Raw genomic sequence first — 19,692 nt, 5'->3', positions numbered from 1 at the left:
AGAGCTCAAAGTTGAACGTTGAACGCCCAACGCCCAACGCCCCCGGCGCCCAACGCCCAACGAACGCCCAACGCCCAACCTCTGAGTATACCTAGAATAAATAGAAGTAAATACATACGAATAATTAACTTTTTGTGGGCGGTTAACGTTTTTTGTTATCCCGATAACTCGATTCTCCGGTTCTGATCCTCCCTTCAAACATGGAGACTCGGATCTTTTAACTGCGAAAATAAAATATCAATAGCAGCTTGTGATCCTAACAAGCGTCAACAACGTAACACTTGCAATTCAAGAGGTGTGCGATGCTCGAGTCTCTCTTGTACACTCATCTCCTCTCAAACGACCAACGGACCAAAAATTATTAACGACATACCATATTGTCGCCTTTGTCTCAGAAGCGAGTTGCGTAGACACATGTCAATCATAATCAGGTCCTCGAGAAGAGAAAGCCAGATGCAAGAGCTTGATTGACAATTTGATGAGCATTTCAACATGAGAATACAGAGCGATACCCAGCAAATGTTACTTTTCAACATAGATGGGATACATACCGTCCTGGAGATTGATGATTCTAGTGTTCTGATTCGCCGATTGAATTACAAACATAACGATATGTCGTCCTCAGCGGCTTGTTCGCTTCGACCAAAGCAAATGAAACAATCGTAAATGTTGCTGAAAGGATGCCGTGGTAACGGTACACGCCGGCGTCGGAGCCCCCGACGACTCGCTTATTCCCAGTGTCCATCGAATTATGTAAACGCGAACTAGTCTTTTCATGACATTTGCTAGTGCCCGCCCAACGCCACATGTGTTATCTCCTTACCTCTTTTTTTCCCGCAAACATAACTCGATACGTCCTTTTCTACGCTACGGCACAAACCACCATAAGTTCTCTACCTATCTGTGCTGGATTACAACTACGACTCACGTCAATCTGGCGGCTGGTTGTTGACTGCCGCACGCACGAAGCAATGGAGCACATGCAAGCTATATGAGCATAAAAGGCATGTGAATAGGGGAGAGGGCGGGCAGTCAGCCGCCGCCAACCTCACAGATTGTTCAAACTCCACTAAATGTCAGTTGCCATCATGATAGCCCTAGACTGGACCCAGATCTCGACGCGAACAAGCCCCAGAAGTCTACCATAGACAGACTATGGAGTTGCCATTTCCTGGATATTCTCGGATCAGTTTGTTCGTAGATGAGCTACCAACATGTACTCATTTACTTTGTAATAATTTTCTTAACGCGAATGACACCTTGAATGTTCATCTTTTGCATGAAAATTGCAATAAAACAAGACAACGAAATACAACTCCAAAATCCCTGGTGGCAACGAACTGTTTGTCGGTGGCTTCTTTGTATATGTCGTCAGTCTCAGTGGCGAAGGCATCAGCATCTCCAATGTCGTTTGACTGATACCTATTATTTCTAGACATTCGCTCAAGAATTACTCCTAGTGAGTTTCGGGTCCAGGCTCAATCACAACACAAAAATGAATGTTTGCCTTTCAGACTTGGAGACTATACGTGATCTGGGGTCGCAACTTCAAGATTTGTATCATACCGGTACGCTATATTTATCGTGTCTACCATTAGTGTAACATTCGTTTTGTTAACCCATCATCATTAGTTCATTATCTGGATGCTTCACTGCAGTAAGCTAGATATGTAAGACAAGGAGCTATCTGTGGTGACACTCTGTCAGTTATAGCATCGATCGCCGTTTCTGGCTTTATTCCCGCAACAGCAACGCCTCTCACCCGCAATGTCCATTCATACGGACTCGCCGGATGGGGTCTCGAGACTGGTGTCAATTTTCTTGCATCAGACGGCATAGCTTACCGTCTATGGCACGCGGGCTTCATCGGTCGTAACTTCTTCACTGTATCCTCGTCCTTAAGCTTTATACTTGATATCGAAAGGAAAGATCGCTGTGTTGCATTCGGACGTCATAAGGAGATCTTTCGTAAGAAACTCACAGAAGGAAATACAAAGTTGATTGGGTTACTGCAAGCATTTCATGTATCACCAAGCTTTTCGATAAACGTATTGTCTTGATGGAGGCTCGAGCATACATCAAGTTCAGCGGTACAGCATGCTTGGCGTGAGCAATGTTCCGGCCGCACCGCAGTAACCTGCGACAGGCTTTTGTGCTTATCAGCGATGACAGTGGGCCAGCATATTACTGTAAAACATTAATACGACAACGAAACATAATGGTAAGCTGGTAGCAAGATGTGGCACTCCGTGTCCCAGGTGGCAGAAAGTATGAGAAGTCCTATCCTCCAAATCACTTCGAAACACCGAATACATAACGCGACGAGGCTAAATATCACAACGAAACAAATAAATATGCATGCTCCCCGCACAGTACCATGGTTGATCATTTGGATCGTTGTCTGTGCTACACATATCTGCCAGTCAACGGATTTCCACCAGCCTGGAAAGTACTGATGGTCATCATGCGTGTTCCCCCATCGGCCCTGGTCACGATCTTAGCGTGATATTCCCGAATGCTGAGGATCAAACGCGGTCCCAGCACAAACATCTGCAATACCTGTGCAATTGACCAAATGCCAGAGTAGATATCACTTCCCATGGACAACGAGTCCTGCAGAGAAATGATGAGAGAGTGGTCAGCTGCAGATGCCAGTCACAGGTTGGCGCACCGTGATACTTGGAGAAAGTGAGCCAATTCTCAAAGAAGCCACAGTAGCAAAGCTAGCAAATGCGGAACTTCAGTGAAACAAGATAATAACATCCAAATCACCGAACTCACGCTAGAAAGTAAAACACGTGACTCTGTATTAACATCGTTAAACAGTCCCCAAGGGTCGATCCTGTCCACGAATGTCGCAGTTCACGGAAATGTTTTATAACAATCCAAACTGTAAGAAACAAGATGAGGACCTCCCATGCAGCGGTGGATATCATATTCTCGTAAGTCAGATTTGTCATGTTCGTGTCCATGTAGGTAATGCAGATATGGAAGCCGGAAAGGACGGCCTCCTCTGGTAAATGTCCATTAGTCCCTTGTGTTCAAGACTTTCGTCAATAATCAAAACTTGCGTGCTGAAACACCCAGGTTTTCAATTACTACCATAACTCCGGAGGCGATCGTGCAAGCCAGCAAGGTTACAACAAGAAAGATGAGCAACTTTTTGGATCCATGATACATGGCATTTATCCGAGCAATCATGATGACTTTGAATGATATTTCAATAAAGTCAATATCAGTAAGGGAGCCGCGGGTGAGCTCACCGCCCAGCAAGCCATTCACGATGACAGGGGTCCATGACCCTATGTACCAAATCATAATGCCTGAAGACCCAGTTACTTGGTGGTGGAATAAATACTTCAAATGAACTCACAGCTGTTGAAGTCATTTTCTTGAGGACACGAGCTAGCAGAGAATATGACTCACTCCTATATAGGAGCATAGTCAGTAGTTAAATGGGAGTGGCAGGCATCGGTGCAGAATACGCACTACATCGGCAATCGAGACAGGGAGAATCGCTGCATACTGCCAGTCAGAAGGAGCGAGCATATTTGAGGACACGTACACAGGATGTTCATGCTGATTGCGAAATATGACTTATTAGCACATTGCAGTGTTATGCAGATAGGCTTGTAAACGTACACAGAAAATAGTATTCCAATGTAGCGCACCTAGCATTTGTTGAAGTCAGCACAACATGCCAACTCCGCTCGTAGCAATAACGTACACAAATATAAAGAACAGTCATGAAAGACCAACGTTGGCTCTGCCCCGAGTCAACTGCATCAGCCTGTTTGGTTCTGATACAGGACTTTGCTCACCAAGACGAGTTCGAACTGTTAAAGCATTCTTAGTGAGACGCGCAGCCTACAGGTCATGACATCAACTTACCTCTTGCCCGAATGTTAACGCTTGAATACTGTATAACATATCAATGATCCCTCGGAACGTAATATCGCTCACCCCAATCGTATACCACCACAGTGGAGCTTGCAGCTGTGAAGCGATAGTCGAATATATTGAGATATCACCGTTGGCATCACAATTGCTCTTTACGAACCTAAGAAATAGTTGATAAAAGAGTTATAGCTGATGAACGACCACAAAGAGGGATCATCTAAGACTACGGTCATATTGGGATGGGGTGTATTTGAGATAGCGCCGTCCATCGCCTTTATAGTGATTAGTTTGGGTGTCCATTTCTCGAATCAAAATCTTGATTGATCACAGCAAATGTTGAATCACATGGATAAGGGAAGAAGAAGCCGTTATGTCAATGCTGTGTATCGATAATGAATCGGACGACGATCGTGATAGGGATCACGGTGCACGAGTAAGAGCGATATTTGCAACATCACACGATCAAGCGACAGATTGGTCGGAACGCTTGAGTCAATGTCAACTTCGGCGTGACTATCTAGACTCGTAACCAGTCTGGACCACGTCTTTGAGAGGTTGACGCGCCATTCGACTTGTCCGTAGTAGTATATCATGAGCCTATCGGGAATTAATATTGTCCCAGACAACATCCGATCACAACGCGGTGACGACGTGACGTACTGGCAGGATGAGCTAGGCTGAGCTAGGATGAACTCAGTTCATTTCTCGCACGATTGTTAGCGAGGCCCAATGCGTATCAGATGATAGATCTAACTTAGTGGGCGGCAAGCCTCCAAACAGATTGATCGATGGACATTAATTGCATCCGCATGTATGTAGGCAGTCGAATCGGGGTGACTGCCACTCTTCACTGTGGCACCAAAGGCGTCCCGCTAGGTCAGCTCTTCATCGTCTTGATGTCGGATAAAGCTACATATGCAGCAATTACTTCAATTAGATCGATCCATGTCCCAATGACAATAATTTTGTTGCGACAGCCTGACATGTCAACGGCCTAGCTTACTAACGAAGGTCATAGCCAGATCATGAAGCATGGGCATGATCACCGCTATGAATAGGCTACATACTTCAAATATGTTATTACAGCAGGTACCTGATTCCAAAACAGACACTTGCTTACTTTCAAACAATAGCGTCGAGGTGAGCCAGCAAGGCACGTTTGAACATTTGAAATTTTGACAACTAGCTGGGAGTCTTTGGGTTGGGGATTCGTCTTGTGGGTCAGACGTAGCATTAGCAGCTAGCTGACTGGTGTATGGACTGTGTGTGGAGAGATTCTAAATTCGAAAGCTGCCCAGTGCGTATACATCAATTACTTACTTGTTGCCCGTCAAAACCGGATCGAACTGCAATGTTCCGGCAACATTGATTTTTTGTTTGTGTCAGGATAGAGTAGCTTACCAGCAAACATAATGCTTAGTGCCATGTATCAGTTCATCCGAGCAAGAACTCGACACTCAACGTTAACTCCAATCAATGCTCAATATCATATTCAAAGAAGTCTAACCATATGATGTGCGATGCATGAAGAATATATAGGTATGGGTAGCATGAAGGGAACGAGATGAAGAGTGCAGAACCAGGATGCCAACCAGGGAAAGAACGAGATATCACAGGCGGCCGTGCGAGGCGCCGAGAATAACAAGAAGGTGAGCAAGGTCGAAGTGAGCAATGGGAAACTGTGCCAGGTTAGCGGTAGCACGAGAAAGGTCGTGGTCAGGTGTGCAACACCAGGTTCATGGAAGGGCGAGGAAGGGTCTGTGTTGGCGTGTCAGGGCGGCGAGAGGTTGCAGGATGTTGCCCTCGGAGCACGGGGGCTGTGGAAGTGTAGGAGGTTGAAGGCGACAGGAAGGTGCAGGAGGTCGAAGTGGGAATCGGGAGACTGGTAGGTCTGGCGGCAGCACCGGATTAGCGCGAGCACGAGGAAGGTCTTGGTTAGATGTGTAGGGCAACGGCAGGATAATGGAAGAATGGGAAGGGTTTTGGTTGGGTGCGTTGGTATGTAGCGGGAGGTGGCTAGCTAATCAGGCCGGTGGCAGGGCCGCACCATAGCTACGTGATCTTGCTGGGGTAGCACTTGAATATGGGAGCCGAGAAATGTTTTTGTTCATGGTAGTCTTCGAGGTCCTTTGTGAAGTACGGCATGGTTCGGTGCAAGTTCTGTGTTTATATATATGTTCGGACTTTTTGACCAGGCACTCTGGCAACCGAGGCTGAGCTAGCTCGGAGTCGTACAGCCTGAGGGGTGACCCGATAACTCGGGTACTCGGTTGATCTTCGCTTCGACTTGGAAATTGACAGGAATTGGTCCATTCCCTAAAGCTTTTGACGATTCGTGTGTACACTCTCTCATCCAGTCCCCTCCAAGAGATGGCAACCTCAATTCAACTCATCAGACGCAGTTCCCTTCAACATCTTCGCTCTAACATCAATGCCTCCAAACGATAAATACCGTGACCCTGTTGCAGAGACGAGACTACTGCTGGTTGAACGAGGATGCTCATCTTGGTGCCCCTCGATTGCTGGGCTTGCTATGAGAGATGCTGGTGGAAGGGGCAGACAGGGCGCCTCAACAACAGAATACCACACTTCCAAAACCTTCGCGAGGGCCTGTACAGTGGGCCTTTGCATTATAGTAGCGAAAAAAAAGAGTCAAATGACCGGGGAAAAACGCACTTTTTGACTGTTGTCAAAAACCAGTAAAAAAACTCGTCATGGTTAGTTTTTCACGGAGCCCTAGTGAACTCCCCACCTTTTGATTTTAAGTCGTCCGAATCAATCGCATTGGAAGAGCCACCGACCGAAAAAGTGTTCATCGATAAGGCTTCAACGAGGCTAGAAGAATTGAAAGTGGCAGACCGAGTCATATCGTTCTGATCAATGTGTACTATGTAGTTTGAGTGCGCCTCTGTTTTATGTCGATGCCGAGGCAGAATAAAGAACTATTTGCTTTCAATTGTTGCGGTAAGACCCAGGCACTGAACAGCCTAGATATCGATAGAGATGTCAACGCGAAACTTTTGAACACCCCATAACAGAGAGCTCAAGACGCCATGTAGGAGTGACCCACCGAAGTATACATAACGGGAAAAAAAAAGGAGCTCGGCGAGAATTCAACTGAATAACATACACAAAGACAACTTGACAAGCCTCTAACAAATACTAAAAGTGTCATATGATTGTAACCGAAAAGGCCCGAACTGGAGGTTTCGGAAGATGGGAAACCAATCGTGTTCGACAAGAGCCCTCCTCCACTAGCGTTGGAAGTCAGGGATGGCGTTCGGAGGCCACAGAACTTAATCTGATCGGAATTAACAGACTTGAGGTGCAGACTTCCGATACGCGATAAATCTAGATAAAAATAAAATATCAATAGCAGTGCAGACAACAGCTTGTGATCCTAACAAGCGTCAACAACACGACACTTCCAAATTCAAGAGGTGTGCGATGCTCGAGTCTCTCTTGTACACTCATATCCTCTCAAACGACCAACGGACCAAAATTATTGACGACATACCATATTGTTGCCTCTGTCTCAGAAGCGAGTTACGCAGACACATGTCAATCATAATCAGGTCCCCGGGAAAAGAAAGCCAGATACCAAGAACTTGATTGATGAACATTTCAACATTAGAATACAGAGCGATACCCAGCAAATGTTGCTTTTTGACATAAATGGGATACATAACGTCCTGGAGATTGAGATTCTAGTGTGCTGATTCGCCGATTGAATTATAAACATAACGATAAGCCTTAGGATAGTCGTCTTGGCTTGACCTAGGGAAGAGGGGCACGGTCTCAATGTTCACAGAAGTTATCGTAGGTTCGATAGTGGATGTCTGCGTCAATACACTTCTCTCCAGTTCAACAATGCTAGATAGAAGGAGGGAATTATGATCGAGCCCAAATGGCGAAATACAAGACGTACTCTCTCATAACAGTAGCATTGATCATACGCTTAGCATGCCGCTTACTCTGATTGTCCTCGTACTGATCAGTTTCATCGACGATCTCCTCCGAAATCATTTCCTGGGAGAAACGTCATGCCATATACATAGGAAAGCTAAATGAATACCATACCTCGATAACATCTAGACCGAAACATGAAAACTGTTAGGCAGCGACAAGTGCACATGATTTGTTTTACCTTCTAGAGTAATCACACCAATTCCGCCGCCAGGTGAACCAGGTGTCCGACTGATCAATAATAAATGCGCACGCCCTGTTCGGCTAGAAAATCGCTTCCATCATCACCTGACTCGCATGAATAGAAACACGCAGTGAGAGCGTACAAATAGTCGAGCGCTTGGAAACAGTTGATTGATGGCAGGGCTTGAGGCAAGATGGACAAGGGAAAGTGCGAGACTGGGAGTTCTCGTGCGGGGTCGTACATCAGTAACTGTCGCACAATTGTCAGCAAGCTATTCAGGCGAAGTGTGGCGTCAAATGTACCTTCTTGATCAAAAGGAGGCCCTCAAATGCGAGCGGATTTCCTGGCTTGTGCACGGGAAACCGAGAGTAGCCGCTGGCAAGGCTGAAGAGGTGTGAGTGCGCTTCTGCGAAGACAAAAGCAGTTATCCAAATACATAGCGTCGATAGTGGAGTGGTCCAGAATTGTATCCGAGCTCAACATGACAACATCCTGCAATGAACACCCGCCGTAAGTGCTGAGCGCCCAACAAAAGGATTATCAGCAATACTGACACGAATGGGAGTCATGATCATCTCCACGTTCTTACTGCTGAGCTCCAGGACGCCATTGAGAATGCCAATCTCGTCATCGCGCAAAGGCTCTTGGCCAGTGCGGTGGAATTGGAGAAAAGATTTAAGTTCAGCTTTCTTGTAGGTGTGCGCATCGTGAACTCCCAAGGCACGATCGAGAATTTTTGCAATTGGATATGCGACGGGTGCTGTTCCCGGGGAGAGGTCACTTGCAAACTCCTGGTATTCAAAACTGCGTACACACCAAAGAGGTACATCAGAAGGAGAACAAATGGTGCACATCGTGCACCGACGGCGAGACCGTGTCTCGCGCAGACTGCTTGAGGTATGATCCTTTTGGTAAGTAGGTACAAAAACAACTCCACAGTGCACGACACATTGTACTTACTCTCTGTCCGTCAAGCAAGGAAGGTTTCATTAGTATTCATGATTCACGATACCCAACGAATGGCACGCGTACCCAAATATAACTGAAGACGGTCCGGTCAGTTGGATCTGATACGTAAATATTGCTACTCACCAATGGCAGTTGCTGAAATTACTACAGCAATTAAACCTCCTCCAATCTGATTGTTGATAAGGCTATCTAATCTAGACCGAAAGGGGCTATATGCCGGATAATGTGCTCACCGCGCTGTCAAGAAAGATTGGCAAGCTCTCGTTGATGATCTAAAATGCGACCCTCATGACGCAAAACGAAATCATATATATTCGATGAGACGAACCACATTGCTGAGAAGAAGCACCTTGAACGAGCTTGAGAGTGAGAAGAATAGAGAGCAAGTATAGACTTACCACCAGCACCCAATGGCGACCTCTTTGCATGAGGTTCAACACTGAACATTGTCAGCTGAAAGTTGGGTGACACCTGTCAGATACTGCACGCACCAGTCTGTGCATTTGTCCGTTCGGTCTCTTCTTCTGACGAGGTGGCTAACACACGGAGATGAAGTTCGTTGAGCCCCATGAGACCAATTGATAATCTGCTGAGATCAATTGGGATCAACAGTCTGCTAGACTCGATGAGCGACCCACCCAGCGAAGACGCCCCCCGCAAGAACCAGGAATGCGCTGGTGGTCATCTTCCACCAAAATTCAAACGAATCAGGCGAATCCTTGGTAGGAATATTGGGGATGATCATGGCACAGCGAAATCACTATGATGATATGTATACAAATAATGGGAGGCCTTGACTTATACCGGTGATCCTAGATCGCGTCCTTTATGCTCGGTGGGTCATGTAACGTTGACATTTAAAAATTCTGCGAAAGAATATCCGACGCCGTTCCTATCGCTTTTATGTAAATGTGTACCAACCATTCGGGCGCAAGGCTTTGCGTTGTCGTCACACAAAGAGAGGCTGTGAGCTGCTGGGTTGAGGGATTCTTTCTATGTTAACCTTATGTCTTAAGTATTTATCAATATAGAAAACTGGACACTCACCAGACGTACCGACGTCTTTTTTTAAGACTGGCAGACCGGTCTGCCACATATGATGCCATGATTATTGATTTCCTTGAAGGATACGTAAGATGCAACTGGAGTTCAGACCGAATAGAAAATACGTTTCTTGATGGACTGGTTTAGCTTGCCAAACGAGCAACCATTGCGCGGACTGGCAGGCTAGCAACTTTTAGGAACTTGCATAAATGGCAGCAGAGTTAACCAAGACACAACTGAAATCGGTAGCGGTGTCAGCGCCAGTCCTCGACTCACTAATATCAATCCAGCACGGAGACACCAAACTTCCTGCTCGGTCCGGAAATAGCCGAAACGGGTTCCTCGGTAAGTGGGTTCAGGGTTTCGATGTGCGAGACTCGAGGTCTGAAGCTTCCTACCCCCACTAGCCTTCCCCCAACCGTAAACTGCCGTCCTGCCAGTGGGTCATGGTTACTGGACGCAGCTGGCCGATCTCGTTTCGTAGTTGCAGCCGTGCGACAGGACCTGTACTCGCACTATATCCATAGGCTCAGTAGTATTATCCTAAACAGAATGAGAAGGTCGGCGCGGTTGGGGCTAGGACATATTTTGCTCCAATTAGTCTGTCCCTTTGTAAAGCGATCTATTTCCGGTGTTTGGTAATCTGTTATCATTCGGACCATTCTTGATTCCTTCGAACGACTTCAAACCCTGAGCAAACAAAATGACTGAGCAAACAAAAGGACTGCTCAATTCATTCAGTTCGCCTACAGTTTGTCGGAAAAAGATAAACGAGCTTTATAATACCGCCGGCTGAGAAGGCTAGTCACGTGCATTATAAGGGGCTTTGTGAGTCCTATTTATGTAAGGACATCGGAGCATGCATCATTATCCAATTACTACTAGTCTACTAGTCTAGCGGTGAGCGCCGGTGAGCGCTTGAGCAACAGAGTCAAAATCTGTATATCTTGTGACTGCACAGGTTCGAAACCTGCTGACGACAAGTTTTTTTCTTTCTATTGCATCACACTTTGACTCCTGGATGGTTTCCTCGGAACTTCGATAGCTCGTCTTAACTGGTCTTAGTCAAGTGATCTCCACGACAGAATTGAAATCCGTTTCTCTTGGAACACCTTGACAATCATTCTTGGATGGTTTCCTTGGACGTCCATCTAACTGGTCTTAGCCAAGTGGTTACAACAACAGAGTCAAAATCTGTTTGTCTTGGAGTTGCCAGTGGTTCGAAACCTGCTGACAATTTTTTGCGGTGAATAGATCCTCGGAAGTCCATCTTAACTAGGCCCGTTCATTGCACCGAAACCTCCTCTTTATGTGATAGTCTGTCCATGAAAAAGAATTCGCCTCCACGCCTCGCGAGGGTCGTCTCAGAAACATAAAATATATCCGCGAAAGGTGCACTTGCCAACTTAGATTCTTGACAAACTGATCAAAACTGTCGGGATTCACCATCAAACGAAATTTTTTAATGGAGCCGGAGGCTAGAAGAACGTGCGCGAGCTAAGGACAGAGTGAGTTTGACAGTTAGGAAGATGTTGTAAACATCAATCGAATGTAATCCAACGTACAGGTATTATGAAACGAGAGTACCGCTGGTAACGAGGATGCTCATCTTGATGCCGGACTTGCTATGAGAGAAGCTGGTGGAAGGGGCAAGCAGAGTGCCTCAACAACAGAATACCACACTTCCAAAACCTTCGTGAGGGCCTGGTTGCATTTGTTTCAGAAGCAAGTTACGCGGACACATATCAATCATAATCAGGTCCCCGAGAAAAGGAAGCCAGACGCCAAGAGCTTGATTGATGAGCATTTGAATACACAACGATGCCCAGCAAATATTGCTATAAATGAGATACAGCATCCTGGATATCGATGCTTTCTAGTGTTCTGATTCGCCGATTGAATTATAAACATAACGATAAGCCTGAGGACAGTCGTCCTGGCTTGACCCAGGAAGGAGGGGCACGGTCTCAATGTTCACAGAAGTTACCTGCGTAGGTTCGATAGTGGATGTCCGTGTGAATGCACTTCTCTCCAGTTCAACAATGCTAGATAGAAGGAGGGAATTATGATCGAGCCCAAATAGCGAGATACGGACGCACTCTCTCATAACAGTAGCATCGATCATGCGCTTAGCATGCCGCTTACTCTGATTGTCCTCGTACTGATCAGTTTCATCGACGATCTCCTCCGAAATCATTTCCTGGGAGAAACGTCATGCCATATACATAGGAAAGCTAAATGAATACCATACCTCGATAACATCTAGACCGAAACATGAAAACTGTTAGGCAGCGACAAGTGCACATGATTTGTTTTACCTTCTAGAGTAATCACACCAATTCCGCCGCCAGGTGAACCAGGTGTCCGACTGATCAATAATAGATGCGCACGTCCTGTTTGGCTAAAAAAATCGCTTCCATCATCACCTGACTCGTATGAATAGAAACACGCAGTGAGAGCGTACAAATAGTCGAGCGCTTGGAAACAGTTGATTGATGGCAGAGCCTCAGGTAAGATGGACAAGGGAAAGTGCGAGACTGGGAGTCCTCGTGCAGGGTCGTACATCAGTAACTGTCACAATTGTCAGTAAGCTATTCAGGCGAAGTGTGGCGTCAGATGCACCTTCTTGATCAAAAGTAGGCCCTCAAATGCGAGCGGATTTCCTGGCTTGTGCACGGGAAACCGAGAGTAGCCGCTGGCAAGGCTGAAGGAGGTGTTAGTGCGCTTCTGCGAAGACAAAAGCAGTTGTCCAAATACATAGCGTCGATAGTGGGGTGGTCCAGAATTGTATCCGAGCTCAACATGACAACATCCTGCAATGAACACCCGCCGTAAGTGCTGAGCGCCCAACAAAAGGAATTAATAGAAATACTGACATGAATGGGAGTCATGATCAGTCTCCACGTTCTTACTGCTTAGCTCCAGGACGCCATTGAGAATTCCAATCTCGTCATCGCGCAAAGGCTCTTGGCCAGTGCGGTGGAATTGGAGAAAAGATTTAAGTTCAGCTTTCTTGTAGGTGTGCGCATCGTGAACTCCCAAGGCACGATCGAGAATTTTTGCAATTGGATATGCGACGGGTGCTGTTCCCGGGGAGAGGTCACTTGCAAACTCCTGGTATTCAAAACTGCGTACACACCAAAGAGGTACATCAGATGGAGAACAAATGGTGCACATCGTGCACCGATGGCGAGACCGTGTCTTGCGCAAATTGCTTGAGGTATGATCCTTTTGGTAAGTAGGTACAAAAACAACTCCACAGTGCACGACATATTGTACTTACTCTCTGTCCGTCAAGAAAGGAAGGTTTCATTAGTATTCATGATTCATGGTACTCAAAACGAATGGCACGCGTACCCAAATATAACTGAAGACGGTCCGATCAGTTGGACCTGATACGTAAATTTTGCTACTCACCAATGGCAGTCGCTGAAATTACTATAGCAATCAAACCTCCTCCAATCTGATTGTTGATAAGGCTATCTAATCTGGACCGAAAGGGGCTATATGCCAAGAATGTGCTCACCGCGCTGTCAAGAAAGATTGGCAAGCTCTCGTTGATGATCTAGAACGCGACCCTCATGACGCGAAACGAAATCATATATACTCAATGAGACGAACCACATTGCTGAGAAGAAGCACCTTGAACGAGCTTGAGAGTGAGAAGAATAGAGAGCAAGTATAGACTTACCACCAGCATCCAATGGCGACCTCTTTGCATGAGGTTCAACACTGAACATTGTCAGCTGAAAGTTGGGTGACACCTGTCAGATACTGCACGCACCAGTCTGTGCATTTGTCCGTTCGGTCTCTTCTTCTGACGAGGTGGCTAACACACGGAGATGAAGTCCGTCGAGCCCCATGAGACCAATTGACAATCTGCTGAGATCAATTGGGTCAACGTCTGCTGGACTTGATGAGCGACCCACCCAGCGAAGACGCCCCCCGCAAGAACCAGGAATGCGCTGGTGGTCATCTTCCACCAAAATTCAAACGAATCAGACGAATCCTTGGTAGGAATATTGGGGATGAACATGGCACAGCGAAACCACTATGATGATATGCATATGGATAATGGGAGGCCTCGACTTATACTGGTGATCCCGGATTGCGCCCTTTATGCTATGGGTCGTGTACCACTGACTTTTAGAATTCTGCACAGAATATCTGGCACCGTTATATTATTTTATGTAAACGCGTACCAACCATTCGAGTGCCTTTGCAACATGTCCGTTGTCGCAACACAAGTGAGCTGCTGGAGCTGAGGAATTCCTTTTATGTTAACCTTATAATAATTGTCTGAAGTATTTATCAATATAGTAGAGAAAATTGGACACGGACCAGATGTATCGATGTCTTTTTTGTAAAACTGGCGGACCGGTCTGCCACATATGATGTCGTTATTGACTTCCTTGGAGGATACGAAACATGCAACTGAAGTCCAGACCGAAAAGAAAACACGTTTCTTGATGGATTGGCTTGGCTCGCAACCATTGCGCTGTTTATGCTACAGGGTCGTGCACGCAGACGTCGCAAAATTCTGCACGGTACATCTGTGACCTGTTCCAAGAAAATGCTAGTGTACCTCACCAATACCACCGCGGCTCCACGCGAGATATGCCTTACACGAGATAACGCACCATGACCTCACTGCGCGCTGTCTGTTGAAGATAAGAGTGCTGCCTTCCAGGATGAGTTCAACTGGTGTAGGGCAACATGTGCGCCAGAGTCAGCTACCATGAAGTGAATGAAAGTCTTTCCAGCCACCGCCACAACGCAGAGGGGCTGGATTGTAGGACAGTACTCTTGCAATAGTTTTCCTCGGACTTCGGATGACTTGCAAGTATGTAGAGCATTCCAAATACTTGGCCGTTGGGCCCGGTATAAGTTGCTTGTGGAAACGTTCTGCGGCAACTGCGTTTTGTTTCCAAATGGAATCAGTAGCTTTGAAAATGCGAGCTGGCTGCTGGCAACTTGAAGCTAAACTGAAATGGTAGTAGTGATAGAGTTAACCGAAGAATTCAAAATGTACACGTGACACAAAACCTTCACCTCGCACATATTCCACATCGACACTGATCACTGCCAGATAATTTTCTTATGCCCAAAACCGGGTATTACGCTGAAAACATGGATGTAATGGGAGTCGACGAGGAACGAGAGGTCGATGAACTATTGGAAGATAGGACAGAAATAATCACAGATAACCCGGAGCTGATGGCAAAACTTCGCGAGGCCTGGCAAATGATATGGCCGCTGCATGTCATCGTGGATTGGGTTGAAAAACAGCCTCCGGTATGAACCTCCTCCCAACTTATGTTCTCAGCTCACAGCTCATTTGCAGTGTGCAGCGTGCGTGTCACAATCACGCAATTGCTACCCTTCATCGCAAAAGGGTTCGTTGCGTTGTATGCCATGTGCACGTTCAAGGGCCAAACCATGTCCACGAAAACGCCAATTTCAAATTGAAAAGTCGGCTGAAGTGCTTCAGCTGACGGTTGAACAGATCGAGGGGCTCGTGCAGCAGGTGGACGCCTCTCCTTTAAAACTACCAGTTTCCGGCAAGCTATGGAGGAGTACCACCGAAAAAAACCTTCGTCGTATAGCACGCAAGTCCATGCCTGGACATGCGCGAGCCAAGAATAATCAAGAATCAGGTCCCTCGCAAACCATTTCTGCCCCTGCCCCGAACCTCGAACCTCTATCCCCGGCCCACCCTTCTACCGTTCAAAATCCACCGCAATTACCCCAAAACGCGCCTACCGGCTTGACGATCAAACTTCCACTTTCTACCAGCCGAGGTGCATATGAAAAAAGAACCCACCTGGTGGAGCCCAATCCAACACCTGAAACTCCTATTCACTATTCGCCTGTCATTCCCCAAGGCTCTCACGCTACCATACAGGATGTATTATACGAAGAGGCACCTAGTATTCTATCGTCACCACCTACCTCCGTAGCAGAGTGCCTTCCATCACTTGATGTGAATAACTCACCCGTCAGAGAGGTTCAGCCTCAACCACCGGTGTTTCCAGATGTTAATCCAGCACCCACAGCCATTACACTTGCTGGAATCGATGATGGAATCGAAGAGGAATTCGATGAGATTCCAGTTGTTTTCGCAAGCGAATTGGATCACGCTGAAGATGAGATTGCACGACTCAAGTCCGCCTTGGAAGCACAGGAGAAGGAGGTTGCAAGGCTCCAACGTAACCTCAAACGACGAGACGAGCAACTCGAGGACATCCGCGAAGAACTTGACGAAGTTATTCATCTCCCTACTCCTCGCGCAACGCCGGCCTCAGAACATGAAAATAGTATGCGAAAGTACACCGCCTGTCAGTATGTCGCACGGGCTCTGAGAGCCCTGCGCGTAGATGCTGAGACGGAGGAGGAACGAGAGGCTCTATTATTAAAGGCAGAGCGCCACCTTGGCAGACTTGCTAATGTGGAAATGGATGGCATATGGGATCCTAAGGCCGATGCAGACGCGCTCTTCATGGGTCTTGTCAATGGGTCTTCCGCGAGAGCTGCGAGGCACGCGCAAAGAGGAGCGGCCAATCCTAGTTCAGCCAAGATTTCTGTGTCTGCATCCGCGATTCCCCAGCAACGCCCGTCTAAACGGAGACGACAAGGAGACTCGGATTAGGTATGATATTGTTAATATCAATGCAAGGGCAAACACCCAGACCATGTTTTGACGCGTGTACGATGTTGTACGATTGCGCACGCATAATATATGCATGTAATAGCAGATATCTAGCTCGAGTGTTGTACGAAAGTGTTGTTCAGGTGGCACGGTTTACTACGGCAGAGGTGCATTGTTGTGTTACTGATGGTTGTAACTTGGAACCTTGACATTAAGGCAATATTGACGTAGATTATATTTTAGAGCATCAGGCTTGCTAACGTCGCATCTTGCTCTTAGTCCAGCGTGCTTCCGGTGATTATACTTAGGAGGATCATGACCCTCCCAGTGCTCCATAGATCGTTAAGTTGCCGCTGACAATAATTTTGACTAGCGTGTTCCGGCAATTGGGGGACATGTGAAATCTGCACCACGATTCCAAAGTACCACGTCGGTGATGAACTCAGGCTTCCAAACTCTCGCGAACGTGAATACATGTTAGCGCATACCCCGGATTTCACGAGTTGCTGGTTTCGGCAATGACTATAGCCGAGCCGGATGATAAGAAGCTCGAGTTCGGTTCGCAGCTTGTAAGCAATTGTTGACGTAGCATACTCACGACGTCCGAACGATATAGATATACTTATGGCAACCCGTCTCGCACAGGTGTCTGGTCACCTCAGCAATGCACACGGACGCGGGCTTCTCTCAGGAGAGGTAGCTATCATCACTGGTTAGTTTATGTTATATTGCACGATGCTTGTGGTGCTAGACACTGATGTGGCCACGTACGATTAGGTGGCGGACAGGTAAAGAGTTTTGTGATTGAAGTGGAGATAACATTGATGAACGCATGGATTTGTAGGGTATCGGGCGCAGCGCAGCACTGCTGTTTGCAAAGGAAGGTGCCAAGGTTGTGGTTAGCGAGTGTGTCCAAATACATTCCAGACCCTACAAAGTCTAACCCGTTATTCTGCTTAGTATTGACGCCAAGAGGGCTGCGGCTGTAGTGGACGAGATCAAGGCTGCAGGTGGCGACGCAATATATGTCGCAGGGGATGTTGGCGCAGACGACTTCCCACAACAAATTGTGGACGCAACTGTAAAGTCAGTGCTGTTGCACCATACGAGTCCTCATTTCTGATCGCACTCCAGGCAGTATGGCAAGATTAATCACATCGTGAACAATGGTCAGCGTTCTCCTAGTGGTCCTGAAGTACCTTATGTTCTGACATATGATGTAGCTGGTTTCACACACGACAAAATGATTCACACCATGCCAGACGAGACATACGACATCATCATGAAAATCCACGTCCGTGCACCATTCCGCCTCATTCGTGCTGCTGCACCTTACTTCCGAGTCAAAGTTCGTTCAAGTGCACTCAATCCAGTTATCCCCGTGCAATAACAAACTCCTAGAGCAATGCGGCGGAAAACCGTTCCATCATCAACGTCTCTTCGACGTCTGGTCTGCATGGAAATGTTGGCCAAGCAAATTACGCTGCTGCAAAATCTGCAGTTGTAGGCCTCACTAAGACTATCGCAAAGGAGTGGGGACCATTTGGTGTTCGTGCGAATACCATTGCATATGGCCTCGTGCACACTCGGTATGACGTACCGAATTTTCCCGTTATTGCACCTAACAGAATACAGGTTGACCGCGGCAAAAGAGGATGGTGCAACCATTGAGATTGACGGTCAGAAGGTTGCACTGGGCATTCCTGGAGCAAGGCAACGCGCTGCTACTCAGGACGTTAAAGCTTTTGTGGATATTCCTCTGCAGAGAGGTGCCACCCCTGATGAGGCAGCCGCAGGGATGCTTTTGTACGTTTCAGCCTCTATCTCGGTACCATAGCTAACTGACGGTTTGTTCAGCCTTGCTTCACCGCTTGCGTCGTACGTGACTGGCCATACACTGGAGGTGACGGGCGGACGAGGAATCTGATGTCGCATTTTATTTCATGACCAAATATCTGCTGTGCAATTATATATCGTTCGACATTGCTAGGACATCGAAACTTCAATCAAACAATTCACGAGCAGAATAACCATGCATTAAACGTGTCATCTTCGATTCTCGTGCCGACAAGCACATCGAGCTAGCGATATCATCTGGCAGAGCGAAGTCCTCTAGAATTGAAAGTAAAAGCCGTTGGCGCTTCTGTTCCATTTCACAGGTATCGTGCAGGTACTTTCTTCACAGGTTGAGTTATCTGCCGTCCTGCTTTGTGATACGACCAATATTCTAGAGTTGGGACCCATGCCACCTAAATCGACATCGTACCCGAGACTGAAATCTAGTCAATCACGAGGTCTCAAAAATGCAGTATCCATGCTCATCCGCGCGACTCTAGCGACATCATCTCTGCTCAAGCCAAGGCCTAGCGGAGGGTGCGCTAGAAGCAAAGAGTACAATCCAAGGCAAGATGTTCTGAAAGGAGATTGTGTCGTCGGTCTGTCGATAATGCGAAATGTCAGACGAAAGAGCCTATGACACGTCGGATAGCATGCTCACACAGATGACGATAGGATGGTCATTCTTCAGATAAGGCGAATAAGATCTGTGTCTAGGGATGCGACAGATTTGCATTTAAAAGGAAGATTGGATTTGATGGCTCGCAGAATCAATGCATGGTCCTACAAAAGATTGGAGCTCAGGCATATCTCGATGCACGGCTGGTACTGTCTGCCCGCGCGCGCATTATCGGGCTTGTTTGATCATCTTCTCAATATCCTCGATCGCACTCGCTCGGAAATTTTCTCTGCATCGGCCCAGAAAGACATCCATTTTCGTTTCCTCGGACTCCTACTGGGGTGTACGATTCATTCAGTTACCTTTAGTAGTGAGGTGCAGGGACAAAGGGGGGAGTGATGCACCTGAATTTTTAACTTGTCCTTGCACACGAACCTTTCACTACTGGGCCACCTTGCACCTGCACGCTCACCGGCTGATATATCCTCACAGAAACCAAGAGACACCTTGTCGCTTCACTCAGCC

The 19,692-nt window shown here is 47.0% G+C and overlaps 6 protein-coding genes across 6 annotated transcripts; 3 read left to right on the top strand and 3 right to left on the bottom strand.

Moving 5' to 3' along the window:
• Positions 1-775: 775 nt before the first annotated feature.
• DFJ58DRAFT_917549 (uncharacterized protein) lies at positions 776-2,060 on the top strand (the record flags this gene model as incomplete). Its single annotated transcript, XM_041395536.1, has 6 exons — positions 776-1,197; positions 1,302-1,370; positions 1,436-1,459; positions 1,515-1,568; positions 1,633-1,657; positions 1,714-2,060. Exons 1-6 carry the CDS (start codon positions 1,156-1,158, stop codon positions 2,058-2,060), a joined length of 561 nt encoding a protein of 186 aa, XP_041237292.1. The 5' UTR covers positions 776-1,155.
• Positions 2,061-4,777: 2,717 nt separating this feature from the next.
• DFJ58DRAFT_846759 (uncharacterized protein) lies at positions 4,778-5,326 on the bottom strand (the record flags this gene model as incomplete). Its single annotated transcript, XM_041393353.1, has 5 exons — positions 4,778-4,878; positions 4,904-4,948; positions 5,021-5,177; positions 5,221-5,246; positions 5,302-5,326. The coding sequence occupies 5 exons, from the start codon at positions 5,324-5,326 to the stop codon at positions 4,778-4,780; spliced, it is 354 nt and encodes a 117-aa protein (XP_041237291.1).
• Positions 5,327-7,791: 2,465 nt separating this feature from the next.
• On the bottom strand, positions 7,792-9,764 carry DFJ58DRAFT_669345 (uncharacterized protein; the record flags this gene model as incomplete). Its single annotated transcript, XM_041382775.1, has 13 exons — positions 7,792-7,929; positions 8,034-8,130; positions 8,193-8,299; positions 8,353-8,434; positions 8,487-8,542; positions 8,605-8,810; positions 8,867-9,013; positions 9,143-9,188; positions 9,253-9,291; positions 9,348-9,368; positions 9,418-9,458; positions 9,511-9,605; positions 9,658-9,764. 13 exons carry the CDS (start codon positions 9,762-9,764, stop codon positions 7,792-7,794), a joined length of 1,182 nt encoding a protein of 393 aa, XP_041237290.1.
• Positions 9,765-11,939: 2,175 nt separating this feature from the next.
• DFJ58DRAFT_846757 (uncharacterized protein) lies at positions 11,940-14,099 on the bottom strand (the record flags this gene model as incomplete). The annotated part of the gene is made up of 16 exons (XM_041393352.1): positions 11,940-12,108; positions 12,163-12,263; positions 12,315-12,325; positions 12,382-12,431; positions 12,528-12,634; positions 12,686-12,767; positions 12,821-12,901; positions 12,936-13,146; positions 13,203-13,291; positions 13,347-13,349; positions 13,421-13,430; positions 13,481-13,526; positions 13,590-13,628; positions 13,755-13,795; positions 13,848-13,942; positions 13,993-14,099. The coding sequence occupies 16 exons, from the start codon at positions 14,097-14,099 to the stop codon at positions 11,940-11,942; spliced, it is 1,242 nt and encodes a 413-aa protein (XP_041237289.1).
• Positions 14,100-15,104: 1,005 nt separating this feature from the next.
• Positions 15,105-17,008, top strand: DFJ58DRAFT_917547 (uncharacterized protein). Its single transcript, XM_041395535.1, has 2 exons — positions 15,105-15,358; positions 15,408-17,008. Exons 1-2 carry the CDS (start codon positions 15,164-15,166, stop codon positions 16,710-16,712), a joined length of 1,500 nt encoding a protein of 499 aa, XP_041237288.1. The 5' UTR covers positions 15,105-15,163; the 3' UTR covers positions 16,713-17,008.
• Positions 17,009-17,295: 287 nt separating this feature from the next.
• Positions 17,296-19,021, top strand: DFJ58DRAFT_817523 (uncharacterized protein). The gene is made up of 9 exons (XM_041391798.1): positions 17,296-17,424; positions 17,490-17,500; positions 17,557-17,618; positions 17,673-17,798; positions 17,847-17,881; positions 17,936-18,060; positions 18,114-18,301; positions 18,348-18,518; positions 18,570-19,021. Exons 1-9 carry the CDS (start codon positions 17,337-17,339, stop codon positions 18,637-18,639), a joined length of 876 nt encoding a protein of 291 aa, XP_041237287.1. The 5' UTR covers positions 17,296-17,336; the 3' UTR covers positions 18,640-19,021.
• Positions 19,022-19,692: the final 671 nt, after the last annotated feature.

The sequence above is a fragment of the Suillus subalutaceus genome (assembly GCF_016647625.1).
Source record: "Suillus subalutaceus strain FC151 chromosome Unknown DFJ58scaffold_185, whole genome shotgun sequence".
Taxonomy (NCBI): Eukaryota; Fungi; Basidiomycota; class Agaricomycetes; order Boletales; family Suillaceae; genus Suillus; species Suillus subalutaceus.
Note: the sequence above shows the minus strand (reverse complement) of the source record. Positions and strands in the feature narration are given on the sequence as shown.

Excerpts from the sequence above, each read along its gene's own strand:
- DFJ58DRAFT_817523 (XM_041391798.1), top strand. The coding sequence starts at position 17,337 with ATGGCAACCCGTCTCGCACAGGTGTCTGGTCACCTCAGCAATGCACAC. Across the intron at positions 17,882-17,935 it reads TAATCACATCGTGAACAATG|CTGGTTTCACACACGACAAA; the intron begins GTCAGCGTTCTC and ends CATATGATGTAG. Across the intron at positions 18,302-18,347 it reads TATGGCCTCGTGCACACTCG|GTTGACCGCGGCAAAAGAGG; the intron begins GTATGACGTACC and ends AACAGAATACAG.
- DFJ58DRAFT_917547 (XM_041395535.1), top strand. The coding sequence starts at position 15,164 with ATGCCCAAAACCGGGTATTACGCTGAAAACATGGATGTAATGGGAGTC. Across the intron at positions 15,359-15,407 it reads GGGTTGAAAAACAGCCTCCG|TGTGCAGCGTGCGTGTCACA; the intron begins GTATGAACCTCC and ends GCTCATTTGCAG.